General features: G+C 37.7%; 1 protein-coding gene and 1 long non-coding RNA gene across 3 annotated transcripts in view; one reads left to right on the top strand and one right to left on the bottom strand.

The window, feature by feature from the left end:
- Positions 1-13,489, bottom strand: part of FAM83F (family with sequence similarity 83 member F) — a 36,305-nt gene extending 22,816 nt beyond the window's left edge. Inside the window, exons 1-2 of the mRNA XM_039335525.1 lie at positions 12,849-13,489; positions 620-787 (exon numbers count right to left, since the gene is read on the bottom strand). Of these exons, the coding sequence (XP_039191459.1) occupies positions 620-787; positions 12,849-13,304 (624 nt within the window). The 5' untranslated portion in view covers positions 13,305-13,489. The remainder of the gene's footprint in view (positions 1-619; positions 788-12,848) is intronic.
- Positions 1-16,244, top strand: part of LOC120304672 — a 51,898-nt gene extending 35,654 nt beyond the window's left edge. Inside the window, exons 2-4 of one of the 2 annotated variants that reach the window (XR_005555791.1) lie at positions 13,074-13,265; positions 14,604-14,655; positions 15,927-16,244. This is a non-coding gene — a long non-coding RNA (uncharacterized LOC120304672). The remainder of the gene's footprint in view (positions 1-13,073; positions 13,266-14,603; positions 14,656-15,926) is intronic. The other variant, XR_005555790.1, reaches the window with a different exon arrangement.
- Positions 16,245-18,334: the final 2,090 nt, after the last annotated feature.

Genomic DNA, 18,334 nt, shown 5'->3' with positions numbered 1-18,334 from the left:
AAAAAATCTGATGAAACATGACAAAAAAGCAAACTGTTTAAATGTTATTTAACTGTAGAATCTTTCTTGACTTGTGGTGTATATGAAATGCTGTTAACATAAAAGTTGATGTTTACAGTGTATTTGGTTTAAGTCCTGAAATTTGAAATAACTTTATGATTTCAAAAGGATTAATATTTTCCCTCTATATTTGTCTTTACCTTGTGATTGGCCTATAAATAGATTACACTCTGAAATATTTTAGATCACATCACTGTCACTATCACAATTTTCCTTTTCTTTTAGTAAAGGAAAAGGATGAGAGAAAAAAATTAAGGGAAAATAGAGACGGCAAAAGGAGGAAATCTGAAAGTCAATGTGAGAACTTTTTTTTTTTAAAAAAGATACTACACAATAGATTTGGTTGAATTGTGATTTTAAAAAAGTTGTAGACTTTGTATTTATCTATATTAAACTATCATATTTGGTAATCACAGCATCTATAAAATATTATGGAATATTCAAACCCTCTGTCAAAGCAATGGTTTTTTTAATCTGTCCCAGATAAACATGAACAATATGCTGTAGTATTAATCAGGTATGGATTATATTAATTATTGCACAGTAATTATACACTTACCCTAATATGGAAATCATTTAGGTCCATACATTTGCACATCTCCAGGAAGAGTATGGAGCCCTCTTCATCTAAGATCATATAAACTGGGATCTGGCGCTTGTATGCTGCATCTACTATATCTCGGAAGATGTCCCTGTCAGTGAACTGATCCATGACTACTGCAATTATCTGAACATGCACAAGAAGAGAACACACATTTACTTTAAAAAGTAATGTTGAAAAAAGGTACTGATGTAGGCATGTCATATCATATATATCCATACTCTGTGCTATGAGAAACAAATGCTTTAACCTATTCAAAAACCCATTACTTCATAGCATAAGTCTTCCTGCCTGTAGAAACCAGTTTATTTTTGTTAAGAGTCATCTTGGGGCTTGCATGGATTATTCTGTGTTAAATAGCATCTGATCAACACCAAAATAATATGTTTCAATCTCTTTGCAATACAGTGCACACCAACCCCACTTCATTCCATTCCTTAGAATAATTTAAACTACATTTTGAAAGATCCTTTTTTCCATTCACTAATATATCATCAGGGTGCAGTACTTATTCATCTAACAATGATTATATTTTTTTAAAATATACTTCATATATTTAAAAATAATCATTTTGGCTCATTTAGTCTCAGATAAAACAGTACAGGTTAGTTATAATAGTAGAACATATGTTTTGCGTGCTGAAGATGCCAGGTTCAAGCTTTAGTACTGTGTTTCTCAATTTTAGCAATTATAAGATGTTGGACTTCAACTCCCAGATCTTGCCCCCAGCACTGGTCTAGTATCACAATTAATCAGTAGCAAATAATGCAAAAGATCTTTGGCCTTAGAACAACTATCAATCAGAATGAACTGTACTGGGACTGATAGTACAAATAATCTAAACAGAAGTAAGGCAGATTCAAAATGAAATATGGATGATGCTATTTTGCAGTGAAATATACATTCAAATATATGAAATAAACTTCAAATATCTATCCCCCCCTTGTAAATTTGTTGGGTTTTTTTTTTGTATGTGGTGCCTTTTGGGTCAATTCTGATTGCTACTGAGTGGCTGAACTGGCCCTGCAGTTCTCTTGACAACTTTTTGGAAGTGATTTGCCATTGTCTGATTCCCAGAGCTGAGAGAGAATGACTGGCCCAAGGTCACTCAGCTGGCTGCATGCATAAGGCAGGATTAGAATTCAGTCTCCCAGTTTCTAGCTTGATGCCTTAACCACTACACTAAACTGGATTTAAGTTTTTTTTTAAATTTTTTAAAGTAAATGTATTTATAAACTTCAGAATTAATATACCATCTTAGTTTCACTCATTTTTCATAAAATACTACTTTGAATGTTATTAGAATGGTTATTTGTCTGGCTCATCATTTTTTTGCTCTTTTTCTTTTTTTAAAAAAAGGTTAAATTACAAAACTGTAATAAATTAAAAAAAAAACTAACATGACTGCAAAAAATACATTAAAAAATAGAACAAACCCCACACATATACACATATTATGCTACCTAGTTGGATATTGATTAACACATTATTACAATATTGGTTTCCCATCCCCTGTGAAACAGGCCCTTTTAGATGTAGATATTTTTCGTTAGTCTTTTCTCAAGGCTGAATATCCTTAAGCTTTGTTTCCAATTACCTAAGTTCCAGCCTCTCAATCTTTCTGATTCATTGAGAACAGGGCTTTTCAACCTTTTCACAGATTGTACCACTTTTAGGACATGACAATATTTGAGTACCAACAGTGCTTAGCAAGGTGTCAAAAACTTGATGACTAAAAAAAAAGGAAGGAGGAATTTTGGGTTTTACTGATTAGATTCATTTGTTGTTATAGAAATGGCTAATTTATAATATTATGGAAAAGTAAAAAGTTGAGGTTCAATGTTAATGTTTCCTTCTACTGCAACAGAGGAAGTCTGTTCTTTTCCCCTTCTCCCCTTCACTTCTCTCCCCTTTTTCCTCCCCACTGTGTCCTACTATTTGCTTTTGTATTTTATTCTATCATCTAATAAAATATTACAAACTGTAGAAAAAAAGGAAAAAAAGTACCAGTTTTAATTTCTTCGGTGGCTGTTCCTTTGCTGAATTACTTTCCCTTTGCATTGATACATGAATGATGAATTTATTCATGTTTATTAATATGCACCATTACCAACTAGCTCAGGGCTCTTCAAACTTGGCACTTTTAAGATTTGTGGACTTCAACTCCCAGAATTCCTCAGCCATCATGGCTGGTTGAGGAATTCTGAGAGTTGAAGTCCGCAGGTTGCTAAATTTGAAGAGCCCTGAGCTAGCTGGTTGGCCCTTCTTCTCTGTCCCTTCTGAGCTCTTTCCACAGTGTAGTAAGAATGCACCCCCCAATCCCTTCCCTGTACCCTTAAAGACACAGGAATCAAGTGCAAAGCAAGAAAGGCTCACAAAAAACCCTCTGTTTTTTTAAAAAATTCAAATTTTATTAAATGTACATTTAAAAACAGAAGTGGACATGATTCAACTTCCCTGGCTACAACACTGCTATTAGTATTACCTTATGTTATAGAAAGAAAAACAGAAACTTAAAATACATTCTATAACAGGATAAGTATAACAAACTGTACATATAACATCTGTAAATTTTTTGGTAAACCATCTTTCAGTCGTCAACGTTGTATTTACATATCTTTCAGTTGTGTCCTAATATAGGTGTTAATAAGAAGTCCTTACGATATCAACTAATCAATCGATAATCATCTCAGCGATCCTCCTTATCTCTAACCAATCATACAAATTTTTCCAAATTTCATAATACTCCATTTCAGTTTTATTTTTAATCTCTAGAGTTAACCTGTCCATTTCGGCACAGGATAAGATTTTATTTATTATTTCTTCTTCAGTGGGGGTTTCCTTTCTTTTCCATTTTTGGGCGTATGCCAATCTTGCTGCGGTTAAAATATGCAATAGTAAGTAGAAAGATGCTTTGCTGAGTTTATCATTAATAATCCCTAATAAGAAGGTTTCTGGTTTTAAATCAATTTTTTGTAATAGTATTTCTTCCGACCAATTTTTTATCTGATGCCAAAAATTTTGCGCTTTTGAACATTCCCACATGTGATAGTAAGTCCCTGGAAGCCTTCTACATTTCCAGCATGTTGGTGAGGTTTTTTTATCTATTTTTTTATCTATTTTTTTTCATTAAGCTGTCTCAGGTGTGTCACAATGTTGCAATCCGAGACTGAAAATCTCAGGCAATTGCAAAAAGCTTTAGTTTTAAATTAAGCCTGTTTACCTTCAAAGAAAACTTTCTAAAAGCCATAGACAGACTCAATTAAAGGGAGTAAAACTAATTATATTTGTTTAAACTTTTCCCTGTTGTCTTTTGTTCCCCTTTCCCGCCCAAACCACCTCCTTTTATAGCCTCTCCTCTCCTCCCCCCCCTTTCTTCAGTTCATCTCCAGCTCCACGCTGCTTCCGGAAGCGCAATCAATTGGAGCCCTGCTGGCTTCTGGGGCTTCTGCTGAGCCCAAACAATCCTGCAGCTGCAGCTGCCTCTCCCTCAGGCTTGGGTCGTTTCGGCTCATTCCCCTCCCCTGCTACACTTCTCTAGGACAGTCGCGTACCACCTGCCATGTGGCAAAGTACCACAGGTGGTATGTGTAGCACCGGTTGAAAAGCCCTGCTCTAGAGCAGGTTGCTGGTCTGAGCTCATGATAGTCCATATAGCCATTAGCTGGAAAAAGTTGATATATCTAGCCTGCTGTTATTTACTAGAAGTACTGTACTGTACAGGTATTACAATCTTTTGTCTGCAGGCAGTCCTCAACTTACAACCATTCATTTAGGGACTGTTTGAAGTTACACCAGTACTAAAAAAGTGACTTATGACTGCCTTTCATGCTTACAACTGTTGTAGCATCTCCATAGTCACATGATCAAAATTTAGATACCTGGGAACTAGCATGTATTCATGACATTTGCAATGTCCCAGGTTCATATGATCACCTTTTGCAACCTTCTGACAAGTAAAGTCAATGGAGAAGCCAGGTTCACTTAACAACCATGTTACTAAGTTAACAACTGCAGGGATTCACTTAACAATTGTGGCATAAAATGGGACAAAACTCACTTAACTGTCTTACTTAGCAATGCAAGTTTTGGTCTCAATTGTGGTCATAAGTCGAGGACTGTACTGTTAGTTCAAGATTACTAGGGAAGCTAAAATTGAAAACATTTAAATATCATCAGATTGGAAGTGTTCTATTGTAACTGACAGAAGCTGTGCAGAGCTCTTCAGCTAAGACAGGGGTATCAAACTGCCAGCCTGCAGACCGGTTGCATCATGCGGAGGCCGCGCCCACCCCATCTCCGGCAATGCAAAAAAAGTCATGATATGTTGCGACATGTCATGTGACGTGACATGTCTCGTGAGTTAAGATGTTCTCCATTAACAAGTCCTTTTAACTGGACAGCCCAGGGAAGTGATTTAGTCACTCTGCTTGTTTAAACTTTCATCTATGATTTTTTCCTATCATTGGAGTTCCAATAAGCCAGAAACTTAATTAGCTGGATATACTAGTGCAGATATGTCAAACTCACGAAGTCATGTGACGTCGCACTATGTATCGGAACTTTTTCCCCTTTACCGGCAATAGGGTGGGTGCAGTTTCGTCATGACGCGTCCAGCCCGTGGGCTGGCAGTTTGACACCCCTGTACTAGTGGGTAATAAAATAAATTACAGGGGGGGGGAAATGCAGAATAATTTAAAATTTATTATTTAGAGTGTGAAAATGGCAAACAAGGAAAACAGTAAACATCTGTCTCTTCCCCTCTACTTTTCTCTTTCCAACACTAATTTTAAAGGATCGTGTTCTGAGCATTTACCTAGCTAATTCCCAAAGACAACTCTAAAATGTAAAAAATAATCTTATTAAAAGAGTTGGCCCAATTTGCTATCTTTGGTGACCAAGAGGGAAAAAAAACCTCCTCCTTATGTGAACACAAACTCATTGGACTGGCAATTTAATCTTTCTTAAGGATTTATAGCAAACCACCATTCTATACTGAGAATGTAAACTAATTTGCATGTTACACACTGTTCTGTTCTCTATTACCTTACAGTATCACTCTACAACAGGAGAGAGGGCCTTTGCATAGCTTCACCTGGCGCGACCTTTCCTAGACTTTTATAATCATAGTCATCTTGCTTGTGGATCATTGCAATGGACTGTTCATTGAGCTGACCTTGAAGGCCACTTGAAAGCTCTATGTATCTAGAATGCAGCAGCACAAGCAGTTGTATGGACACTTTAATATGGCCATATAGCACTTCTGCTATGCAAGTTGCACTGGATATCTGGGTGCAGTTCAAGGTGCTAGTTATCTCCTATAAAGCTCCTTATGGAATACAGCCTGATTATCTGAGTGGCCACCTCACTCACAACATTTTTTCCTTTCCCATATCTGACAGATGGTATGCACTTCATATCCTATCCCATCCCATCATGGCTGGCTGAGGAATTCTGGGAGTTGAAATCCACAGGTCTTTAAGTTGCTAAGTTTGTAGACCCCTGAACTAGCTGGTCGGCCCTTCTTCCTCTCCTCTTCTTCCTTCCTGCCTTCTGAGCTCTCCTTCCACAGTGTAGTAAGAATACACCCCCCCAACCCCTTCTCTTAAAGACACAGGAATCAAGTGCAAAGCAAGAAAAGCTCAAAAAAGCCTCCCAGAATAAAGAAACACATAAACTCCAGTTTTTTTTTCTTTAAGCTGCCTCAGGCGTGTCATGTGTCACAATGTTGCAACCTGAGATTGAAAGGCTTTGGCAATTGCAAAAAGATTTAGCCTTAAATTAAGCCTGTTTACCTTCAAAGAAAACTTTCTAAAAGCCATAGACAGACTCAAGATAAGGGGGTAAAACTAATTAAAGGGATTAAAGGGATTAAACTTACGGAAGTCAACACTGTGGACTCATTGCTAGCCTTTTTGAAACAGACTAGAATATTTCAATAACCAAAGCACACAAAGGAGTCTCTGAATTACAAAATGCTGTAAAAACTGCACAAAAATCCTTATGATAACCCAATCAAGCTGCCAGCTGATCCAGAACTAAATAAACCCACCTCCTTTCCAACATGCTTCTCCTGGCTTTTCATTTCATCAGCGCTGATTGCATTCTCCTGGCTGGAGAAACGAACCAGGGGAGCTTTTCTTCCAGCAACAGCTGCTGCTTCTTCCCTGTCCGTTTCCTCCCTGCCTGCTGAGCTCTCCTTCCACAGCTTCTTCTCCATCCCCTTCTCTTTCCGTTATCTTTTTTCCCCTTTCCCGCCAAAATCACCTCCTTTTATAGCCTTTCCTCTCCTCTCCTTTTCTTCAGTTCACCTCCAGCTCTGTGCTGCTTCTGGAAGCGCCAATCAGCTGGAGCCCTGCCAGCTCCTGGGGCTTCTGCCCAGTCCTGACAGTCCTGCAGCTGCAGTTGCCTTTCCCTCAGGCTTGGGTTGCTTCGGCTCATTCCCCTCCTCCGCTACACTTCTCTAGGACGGTCGCATACCACCTGCCATGTGTTGAAGTACCACAGGTGGTATGTGTAAAAGACCTGGTTTAGGGTTTGACCAATGTGGAATATTGCAAAATTATCATTTCCTTTGATTTAGTAATTATGATTCTATTAAAGCTGCTTAAATTTGTATCTGTTATTTTAGGAGCTATGCCATACTGCTCCTCATATACTTTGCTATCTATTGTTATTTTCAGCCTATTAATTTATCAAAATTGGTTTAATTTTTCTTTCTTTCTTCTAAAGCAATACATCTAGTTTTGTATCATTCACAGATGTGATAAGCATTTTCCTACTTTTTTCATCCAGAAATTAATATGCATGTTGAAGCATAGCTGCCTTTTTTTATTCTTAACCACCTCCTTTAACCAAGTTGCATCCTTGTTGAATTTTGGATTATCCCATATCTGTGCCCAGAACTCTACTGTTTCTTCCTTGTCAGGTACTGACTGATTCATTGCAGTTTCTCTGCCTATACTTTGCAATATAAGCTTCATATCTGCTGATCATCTTGGCTACAGCTGTTGTTTGCTGCTTATTATTTCCAGTGGTTTCTTGATCTTCCTTGTTTCTATATGATATTTCTTCATTAAGTATTCTTTGGTCTTCTTGTTCTTCAGTTTCTTTTCTTTGATCCCTTCTAGCTGGTTTGCATGTGATCTCAGCTTGTTTGCATCTGTTGATCCTATTTTCCATTTTGGTGGTGCGTTGCCTGGCTTTTTTTCTTCTTTGTTGATTTTGCATCCTAGGTATTCAGTTATAACTGCAGCTGTACTGTACATTAATTGGTTTGTTTCTTGCAGTGAGCTGCCCTTACGTTTGATATTGCAGTGTTGGAATCTTTTAATGCTTGTGCTAGCTATTTCTCTGGAACAAGCTTCAACACAGGCCACCTTATTCTGATACTTTTGTGCTGTTTAATATGTTCAGCTAATTTTTGTTTCAATTCTTGCATTTCTTTAGTCAGAGGCTTTGTTGTTTCTGAGGCAAAGGAGAGGCTGCCTGGTTTCCAAATGAAAACAGTTCTATATGTCTGCTGAATTCCTCTACTGCCAACTCCCCTTGGTTTGTCTCTGCAGTCTGAATTACTTCTGGCAAGGCTTTGATTTCTTTGCCCTAGACCTTTGCAATTCTTCCAATTCTGCTTCTGTGAATACTTCATTTCATATTATAAACTGGCATTGATTTACTAGCTTCTGTTATTTCTGATTCTGGATGATGTTCTTTCTGTTCTTTCTGATTCTGGATGATACATTTTTTTCAAATATCCTCTTCTAGCACGGTCTTTCTTAACCTGGACAACAACCGAGTCAGTATGGATTTCTACAGTTTACCTCTCACCATATTATTTATGGGAGACACACACTTTGTCTCCTCTGATGAGACCTGCCCAGTATAGTTGAATCTCTGGCATAGCTCTCATCTTCCTCAGAGCACACAAGCCCCACAACCATATCAAGGTATTGCCTCAATGGGCAATGATAATGATGATATTGCAAATTGCCTTTTGCAATTTGACTGATTGCAAATTATGTCAATGCCAATGGTGTTCAAGTGGTTCTCCCAATGTTTAGAGATTGCACCCAAGGCACCTATTATTATCGGTACTAATTTTGCTTTCTTTGGCATAATCTTTCTACTTCTATTTGTAAGTATTTGTATTTTGCATAGTTCTTTCTCTTCTGTGTCTCCAGATATTATGTTATTAAATTTATTTTATTGTACCATGAAGACAGTATTGATTGTGCGTCTTGAATTTTGGCAGCCTTGAGATGGGAATAGTGTCCTCCTTGATCTCTCATTAGCTTTTAAAACCATCAGTCGTGGAATCTACTAGACCAGTTTAGGGGATTGAGAATGGAAGGCCCAGCGTTGCAATGAATCTCCTTCCTTCTCCAGAACCAGTTCCCAATCATGTTGGGGGGGAGGGGAAATCAAATTCAAGATGGCAGCTTTGTGAGGTTCTTCAAAGCTCAACACTCTTCCTGCTTCCTATTAACATGTACATGAAAGTTCTAGGTATGATTGATACATGGTAAAGTACCATCAGCATGCTAATGAAATCCAACCATACATCTCTGTTCCAGATTGGAAAGTGATGCCACCAAATTTCTTTTCTAGTGTCTGGGAACGGTGAGGGTACACATGGAGAAGAATAAGTTTAACTCAATTCTGGCATTACCGAGTGGCTATGGATTTTGCTGCCCCCCCCCCCCCGAATGCATGGAAACTTTTTATCTTTAGTTCTGAATCGGAAGGCCCTGAATGGCATGCAACTATCATCTTATCACAACCAGATAAGCTAATTCTAATTTAGTGTAATGCTATACTGATAGAATCTTGCAAGTCTGAAAGTGCAATTCTCCTGTCACAACTCCTTTATTACCCAAGAAACTAGGGAGAGTCTCTTCTGGCCACTATCTAGCTGTGGGCTATGCTGTCTCTTATTGGACATTTCCTTTAGCAATGGCTCTTTGCCAAGTCTCCTAAAGTATTTCTCACCCTCTATTACAGGGCACTTCACAACAATGAAATCCAATATCTATGAAACCATAAACCATTCAAAGTAAGTTTACAGATCATATCAGTACTTGCAATTGGACATGTTTTTCCAACTCCAGGTCTTCGTTAACACTTATTCAGCAGTTGCACATTGGCTGCACAAAGTCAAATTACTACCACATGCCAGCAAAAGGTAAAAAAACACATACAAAATTGATGCAACCTGGTGAATAACAGGAACACTCAATCATCAACCCACAGTTCCAGAGACTATTTTTTTTAAAAAAATTGATCAGTGAATGGTATGATAGGAAAGAAAAAAAATTACTGCACAAAGTAAGAGTACTGTGCATAGTAATTAGGGAGACTTTTTAGTGAATGGTTGGCAAATCTGAGATTTTAATTGAGGAAATCACCAATCACAGCATTTTTAATGTTGCACACTGAAGCTGACCAGCCAGAATTACAGCATGGATCTCTTCTGGATGTGCAGTGAAAGTGCACTGTGGGAACAGCAAAATATGGGGCAGCATAATGTTCTTCTGCAATCTTGCTTTTATTCTTTTTTGCTTTAATGGTTGTAAGATTGTTTTAGCTATTAGTTGTATACCTTCCAGAGTTACTTTCAGTGAGGCAGGCAGCTATATACATTAATTAATTAATGAATTAATTAAATCCCTCCTAGCTATGGGGTGGGAGAGCACAATAAAGCAGTTGTGCGCATGTGAGCTTAAAGAGCAGGTTCAAAATGTAGGTAATATTTATTTAGTAACTTTATATTGTTACCCAACTTGCAACTCTTGGCAATATACAATCAAAAAGAACCCCACCCCAAATAGTTAAAAACATTAACAAAATGTAATAGGTGGTTGGAACCCTCATTTCTACTTATGCCCCTCCAGGTGTAAACTCAAATCAATTTGACTCCAATGCCTGGGAAAATGACTAAGATTTTAGAGCCTTTCAAAAGGCCAACAAAATCAGGCTGTGTGTGTGTGACAGTGAGTGAGTGATTGAGCGATCATTCCAGAAGACAGGTACAGCAACAAAAGGGCATGCCTCCTGGGTCCTGCCAAATGGCATTGCCTTAAGGGGAAGATCTGAAACACGCCCATTTCTAGTACAGTATGTGGGATAGGCAGATGCCATCAGGTACAGGAGATCCTGCTTCCATCAGTGGAGGAGTGGATTGTGAAAATGTTAACCACCACTTTGAATTGACCTGAGAATCTATTGGGACCAGAATAGCTCACAAAACAGTGTTGCTATTGTAGCAGGGTGTGAAACTAATTACCTATGGCAATGCATTCTGGAGAAATTATGGCTTCTGACCCATGTAAAGTACATTACAGTAATGAAATTGGAAAGTGATAGTAAAAGTGACAGCAAGCAGAGCCTTCTGATCCAGGGACAGGCACAACTGGTATATAAGATGAAGCTATGCATAGGCCATTCTGACTACTGCTGCCATCTGCTCTTCAAGCAGAAAAGGTGAATTCACAAATTGCACACTGGCTCTGAATAGGGAGCATAATCTCCTCAGAGTCAAAGATGGACTTTAGACTTCCAGTCTAAAACCAGAGGACCCAAACCCCAATGCCATTTATTATCATTACTAATCTCAGATGTATTTCAAATCTCTCTTATAATGTGTTAATATAATGCCAATCAACTGACTTAAAATGAATTCATAATCAAAACTAAATTCTTAGATTCCTTTTGCATATTTTATTTCTTTATTAGTTTATAATTTAAAATACAAAAGAAAATAGTAGGAAAATAAGGGGGAGAAAGGGAAGGGAAAAGTGTAGGGCAAAGAAAAAAGAAGAAAAGGTGTTGAATTCGACTCCCTTTGGCGCAGTAGAGAAAGACAATAGCATCAAACTTCAACTTTTTACTTTTACATAGTAATATAAACTAGCCATTTCTATAAACTAGCTATCTAATTGGTAAAACCCAAAATCAAAGTTTCATTTTTTTCTACCTCAAGCACAAAGTCCAGAAGCGGTTTCCAAGTAGAAAGAGAATTAAAACTGAATTCTTTAAAAAAAATCCATCTTAAGATTTCAGTTCTACTTATCATATTGTTTTAGATAGTTTTGAAGAATGAATGATCTAGGAAAGTTATTTACAAAAAAAAGCTGCGAGGGCTGGATTAATCTTCAAAATATTCTTAAAGTTTTCATATACCTTTTAAAGAAGACATCTCTTTCCTTAGCCCAGACAAAATCAAAAGATACTCTCACCTGGTAGAATAAATCCCCACTTAAATGTTCTTGGAAGATATCTTTTCTATCTTGTAAAATTGTTATGGGCAATATATAAAACCCAAGCTTTCATAAGAAAGGGATGAAAGTGTGGTTTAATAATTTAAAAAATATTGACACAATCTATGAATTCTTAACGTCATTACCATTTATTTCAATTTGGTTGAATGCATAAAGAAAATGGTTGTACTTTGTAATAATTAAAATAGTTCACCTGAATTTTTAAAGATAAATTTAGCATTTATTTAGAATCAGTGTATATTGATATTGAGAAACTTGCATGGAATAATGAAAAATTTGCTGTTGAAAATTACAAACCACCATTACTTCAAATAACATGTCAAGGCTTGTTCTGTAGAGTTGGTTTTTCATAAGATATTATAAGCAATGTCCTTAAGCTCCTTCCAGATGCAAATTAAGCAACCTTTCTTTAAAATAAACAGAACCTTTACGTTAGCTTTAAGCAGAAAAAAAAATAAAGTGCTGGTTTATTAGAGAATGAACTTTAGTGGACATGAAATGTTTAGGGCCTGGAACAACATTCATTCAACTGATTTTGTCCATCTAAATAAAACTTTCTATAATGTCCCACAATGCTTGTTGCACAAGACCCGCGTTCACCATTAGTTTATGCAGCTACTATAAACTTTACCGAATAAATTACAATGGCAGGTTTCACAACACGCTGAAACTGATTAAACAAGATTTCAATTCATGGCGAGGTGCAAACGCTACCTTTTTGAGAGGTAACGTCCGCGCCGGTGAAGGAAAGGAAGAGATCCCTCGCTCAGTTGGAGGAATTATGGGGCAAGTTAACTCATACGTCGAGGTAGATCAGAAGGCAGAGGACTTCGCTGGCCCTGGCTGGCTGGCTGGCTGGCTGGCTGGGGAGCTGCCTTCAGATCTGAAAGGCGCAAAGGCGAACTACCCACCTTCTTCGCTTGCTGGATCGTTTCACGCACTACTTGCTTGACGTGAGGCGCCTTGTCTTCCTTGCGCGGGTGCGTGTACAGAATCAAACGCGTGGCTCCCCGGTAGAAATAGTTATGAGTCCACCCCATGTCCAGCGGAGGGATCTCCGTGTCGGAGCGCTCGGGCCAGTAAGAGAGCGACAGGGGTTTTCCCGAAGGTCCGATGACCGTTTTGCCATTCTCCAGGTGGGCATCGTAAGCACGCCAGCCGTCCCGCAAGACCTCCAACTCTCTGCTGGAAAGGAAGTCGGGCAGCTGCTCTTTCTTCAGCTGCGACTTATACGCTTTCTCCCCGTCGGCCACGAGGACCTCCAGTGCCCGCCGTTGCTCCTCGCTGTAGTAGTATCGCGGATTATGTTCACTGACCCGTTCGTTCACGTGAGTATCCTCCAGGCAAAGAATCTGCGACTCCGCCATGCTCTACGTCGGCGCGATTCACTCACTGTCGAGTTGCAGCTGCCAACGATACCTGGATCCGGGCAGGGCGGGAGGAGCTTTCGTAAACCGCCTCCCCATACCTTGAAAGGTGAAGGCGGATTCGACCTACGTAACTTGTTCTCGAATCTGCCAAGTCAGTAAAGGCTGCCACATTACTGCTGTTCTCCTCTCTGATGCGAAGGTATTTGTTCCAAGAACAAACTTAAAATTTGGGCAAGCAAACTAAGCTAAGTCAGTATTGCTCAACATTAGCAACTTTAACCTGTGTTAACGTCAACTCCCAGAATTCCCCAGTCACACAGGTTTCTTGAAAAACGTTGCTATAAAACGTTGCAGCCTATTTAACAAAAGTACGGAAACTGATAAGAAAGGGAGCACATAATTTATTTAAAAATGAATCTCAGTTTTTTAAAATTCAAAAATGTCTGTTGCTTCAATTTGAAAAAGCCAAATAAACTTCGGGGAGGGGTATGGAGGAGCATTACTTGTATCAGAAGTTCAGAATACATATTCTCATCACCACCTAACGCCACTGAATGCTAATATATAGATTTAAATCTTCTGGTCTTTTAAGGATTTAAATATTCAAGACTGATTATAAGTCAGAATGCATGCTAGTTGATTTTTAACATGTTGAATGAGTCCACTTATATTGATTTATAAACTATTGTGTGAATTCCGACAACTGTGCCTTGTTCAGTAAACTATGCCAAACAACCTGGTTTACAGTGATGTGTGAAACAAGTCTGTAAGATTCATTTTGGCATCTAATGAAACAACTTGTAACCTTACTAAGACCACATCTGCCTGATAAAACAGTGTTGTGGTTAACATAATATTCACTTGATATCCCTACGCACTCAGGGGATTTGGAATTATAATGGCAAAACATTTTGCTAAAGGTTGGACAAATTCTAACTTAACAATATAAAATGTTATAGTGGGCTAGTATAATATGAGATTAAACATGGTTGTTTTATTTGTTTTTAGGAATTAATAATTTAGGGAAGATGAAAAAAGTTGGAAAGCGTTTTGTTATGCCAGGTTTTTAATAGTTTACATGCTGTTCTGAGAGGCTTGAGAAATGAAAGATACCAAAGAAGATGGTCTAGAAGTCAAAACATTGAGGCAGTAAATGAATTTGATGGATACAATTTATTACACTGATTTACAGTTTGTCAGAAAGACTTCTATATAAATTATTATTTATACATTATATATTATGCAATGTGCATTCAGTGTAATTTAGGTCTTCTCCTTTGATTTTTCGTTCACTAGGTTTTGAACTATGGTGCTGGAGAAGACTCCTGCAAGTCCTCTGGACTGCAAGGTGATCAAACTGGTCAATCCTAGAGGAGATCAACCCTGACTGCTCTTTAGAAGGCCAGATCCTGAAGTTGAAACTCAAGTACTTTGGCAAGTACTAATGAGAAGGAAGGACTCACTGGAGAAGAGCCTAATGCTGGGAAAGGTTGAGGGCAATAGAAGAATGGGATGACAGAGAATGAGGTGGCTGGATTGAGTCACTGAAGCAGTAGGCGGGAGCTTAAATGGATTCCAGAAGATGGTAGAGGACAGGAAGGCCTGAAGGAACGTTGTCCATGAGGTTGCGATGGGACGGACATGACTTTGCAACTAACAACAACAACAAGGATTTGAGAAAGGCTATATTTATTTCAGAAGGGAAATAATGTGTCAGTAATAATTCAAGAGTAAATTGCTAATATTTACCATGCTGGATTAAGGCAATAGGTGACGGAAATCATGCATTTCAACTAATCTACTGAAGACAGTACCTCAATCTTAACTGCTCACAGCAACTCTCCTAGTGCTCCTTGAATTCTTGGTGGCTTCCAACAACACATGATATCCTTTTGGATGAATTTCAGGGTTTCTGGACTAGCTGTATCTTTTTGTATTTTTGTATTTTTAATTCTTCCTCCCATTCAAGAACAGGTAGGGGTTCTCTACATACCTCTGGAAGCCAGCCATGAGATCCTAGGAAAAGGCACATATTTTAAGGCATTACTGATATATACAACATGAGAACCTTTGCCTGTTCTTCCTTATTCTTCTTGAATGAGAAAGAGCCCTCTTTCTCCTTTTAGCATTTGAATGCTATGTGTTTCTTCCTTCCAAAACTGCATTGGACACTCCTAATAGAACAGAGTTTGAGTGAATTATATGAATAACGCCCTAATAAGCAAAAAGAACAAATGGGAGAGGAATTAAAATTGTATCTTTATGATAGAATAATGGTATTAATTTAACTATTATGTATTTGAAAATCACATACGTTTTGACTTTATTCTCCCCCTAAAAGATTTACTTCATATGTCCACACCTAATGAGTTCAGTAAATTTAGTAGAGTTATTCATATAAATTGAATATAATTAAAAATGCATCTATTCACACTTCCATGGATTTCCAGGTATCTGGATGTCAGTTTCAACATCAATGTAAGCATGGTGGGCTGGGGAATTCTGGGAGTTGAAACTCACACATCTTAAAGTTACCAAGTTTGAGAAATGTTGATTTAGCTCTTCTAAGCTGTTCGTTACCTACACTTTCCTCAATATTTTCTCCTTTGTCTTCCTTAGGTTGAAGGTTGCTCTGGTTATCACAGAAATAAGAAAGAATACTGGGTGATAATTTCCTTTTTTGCGTGTGTGTGTGTGTGTGTGGAGAAACTACAACAGAAAGAGAACCAGTACGTGGCTCAGACCTGACCTTAGGGAATAGGGTTCCTGGCCTACCTTGTTTCAACTGCCTGTTCCCCTGAGTTTGCAGAAATAAGGACATCTGCCATCGGATTCCAGTAGCCACAGAAACAAATATGAACTACTTATGCCTTTTAAAAACAGACTGCATTAAACATTTGGAGTTCATGTCTGAAATAAATAGAAAAAATAACTGTCTACTTGTCCCCTTCTTCCAGTTCCTGTCCAGTTGTCTTTAACATATAATCAGCTTATCTCTGTATCTGCCGTTCCCAAATTGTATATGTTGGTATTCTGAGAGCTATAGCACAGGACACATAAAGGCCACCTGATTCAGGAAAGATACAATTTTAATACAAACCAGCATAAAATTTGTTGCCTGTTTCCTCATTCTGAATTTTTCATTACTGCACAAAAGAACTCTCTGCCTAAAAACCTGAGCAAGTATGAATTTGCAAAGCTGGCAACGTTTGTAAGTAAGCAATGTTTAGAACTTTGCGCTGCAGATATATTGTTTCATTTTTATTTTAACTAGGTGTCATGATTGTTTCCTGTCAAGGCCTAGAGCCAGCACTGTTGTTTTCATCCAATAAATATACATTTGAAAACAGCAGATTTAGATATGGCTCCTTTAGGAATGCAGCAAAAATGCGTCTTTATAAAGGTACCACTTCTATGTCATTCAATTTTCTTTACTGTGAAATACAAATTAGTTATTTTGATATGAATGAAATGCAAATTCTAGAATCTAGAATTGGCATTTGGCATTACCTGTCAGAAGTGACTGAGATGCCTTTTTAAACCATTGTGGGAAAGTTGTTTTATTTGTCAGTTTTACATGATGCCGTCTTCTTCTGATAGCAGGTATTTGTGGGAAAAGCTCAGTATGTCTACTTTAATAACTCAGAAAAGGAAACCTATATAACTGAGAATATAGCTCACTTTGGAATATCAATACACACTTTGTGGTGCACTATAATGTAAAATTCTGATTCCAGATTTCTACTGAAGCTTTGATAACAGAAGTTTATGTTAAAGTTTAGATCAGGAAACTTTATTTGGCTCCCCAGTCCCTTAACATGCAAAACTCCTTGATGCTTTTGTGAGAGTTTCCATTAAGGGCAGGTTGAGAAAGGGATTTGCAGTTTTCTCTTTTCTGTCAAAAGAGTGTACTATTCTATTTTCTTTTGTGGTCTCTCTCTTTTCCACATTACAGTTCCTTGCTGATAACTAAGTATAGGTAGAACTGAATTAGGGGCTCTTGTGATAAATAGTAGTACATGGTACAAGGAGAAATTTCTAGGCAGATCCTCCAGCCTAACAGGATCTCAGCTCCATGAAAGTAAGCAGTTGATTGGGATTCCTGCATTTGTATGCATTTACATTCAGGAACTAGAATTAAATAACAGGAAAGGAGGAAAGAAATGTATATTCAGATGAATAAACAATTTAAAGATGTAAATAACAAAGAGGGGAGCAAAGTCAAATAATTAAATGATTCATGGGTCTTAATCTCCCCACAAAACGTACTCATGGTTGATTGCACAGAGACTGAGTTGACTGTACTGTAGTCACTGTGGTGCAACTCTGTCAGGACCAAAAGATGGCAGCTTTATCTCATTGTCATTGTTATTCCTTTTCAGAGTCTCTCAGGATTATTAACCTTAGAAGTCCTCCCTGCAGTGCTGCATACCTCCTTAGGGCAGTCTCACTTAAATAAAAAGGGCTGCATTTTGAACAATTAATTTAAAGAGTTTATATGGCTCGAAAAGTCAGATAAGCATTCTCTAAAAATTAGGCTTAAGAAATGCATTTACTTCAACATGCAGGTAAGGGGAGCAAGAAAAGACTGCTAAGAAGTATCTAAACTATCCTCTGCAACATGAGAAAGACAAAGTGAAAAAAGAAAGACAAAAGCTGATTACCTAGAAGTTTGACACTAAAAGGCTGTTCAACAATGCAGTAGGCTTAAGATGGTTAAGATGGTTTCCCCTCCCCAAATCAGCTTGTATTCGGAATATAAATCTGCACTGACAGGAATGAAAACAGAATTATATACATTTATCTCTTGCTTTCAGTCATACATTGACAAATCCTCATCCAGAGTGACATTGGAAAAAATACTCCAACACGAGTAGTGAAGGCTCAAGTGTAAAAATGGAAAAGAAAGAAAAAAATGCTAATTAATAAAAAGTGCTAGCCAATTTAGTTTATTATTTAATAAGAGATACTATTCACCTACCTCATTTTTTATTTAGTTTAATTCTTTAATACAGTCTCTATTTTTA

Source organism: Crotalus tigris, unplaced genomic scaffold (assembly GCF_016545835.1).
Source record: "Crotalus tigris isolate CLP2741 ecotype Arizona unplaced genomic scaffold, ASM1654583v1 scf7180000017644.4837335, whole genome shotgun sequence".
NCBI lineage: Eukaryota > Metazoa > Chordata > Lepidosauria > Squamata > Viperidae > Crotalus > Crotalus tigris.
This window is presented reverse-complemented; position numbering and strand designations above follow the sequence as displayed.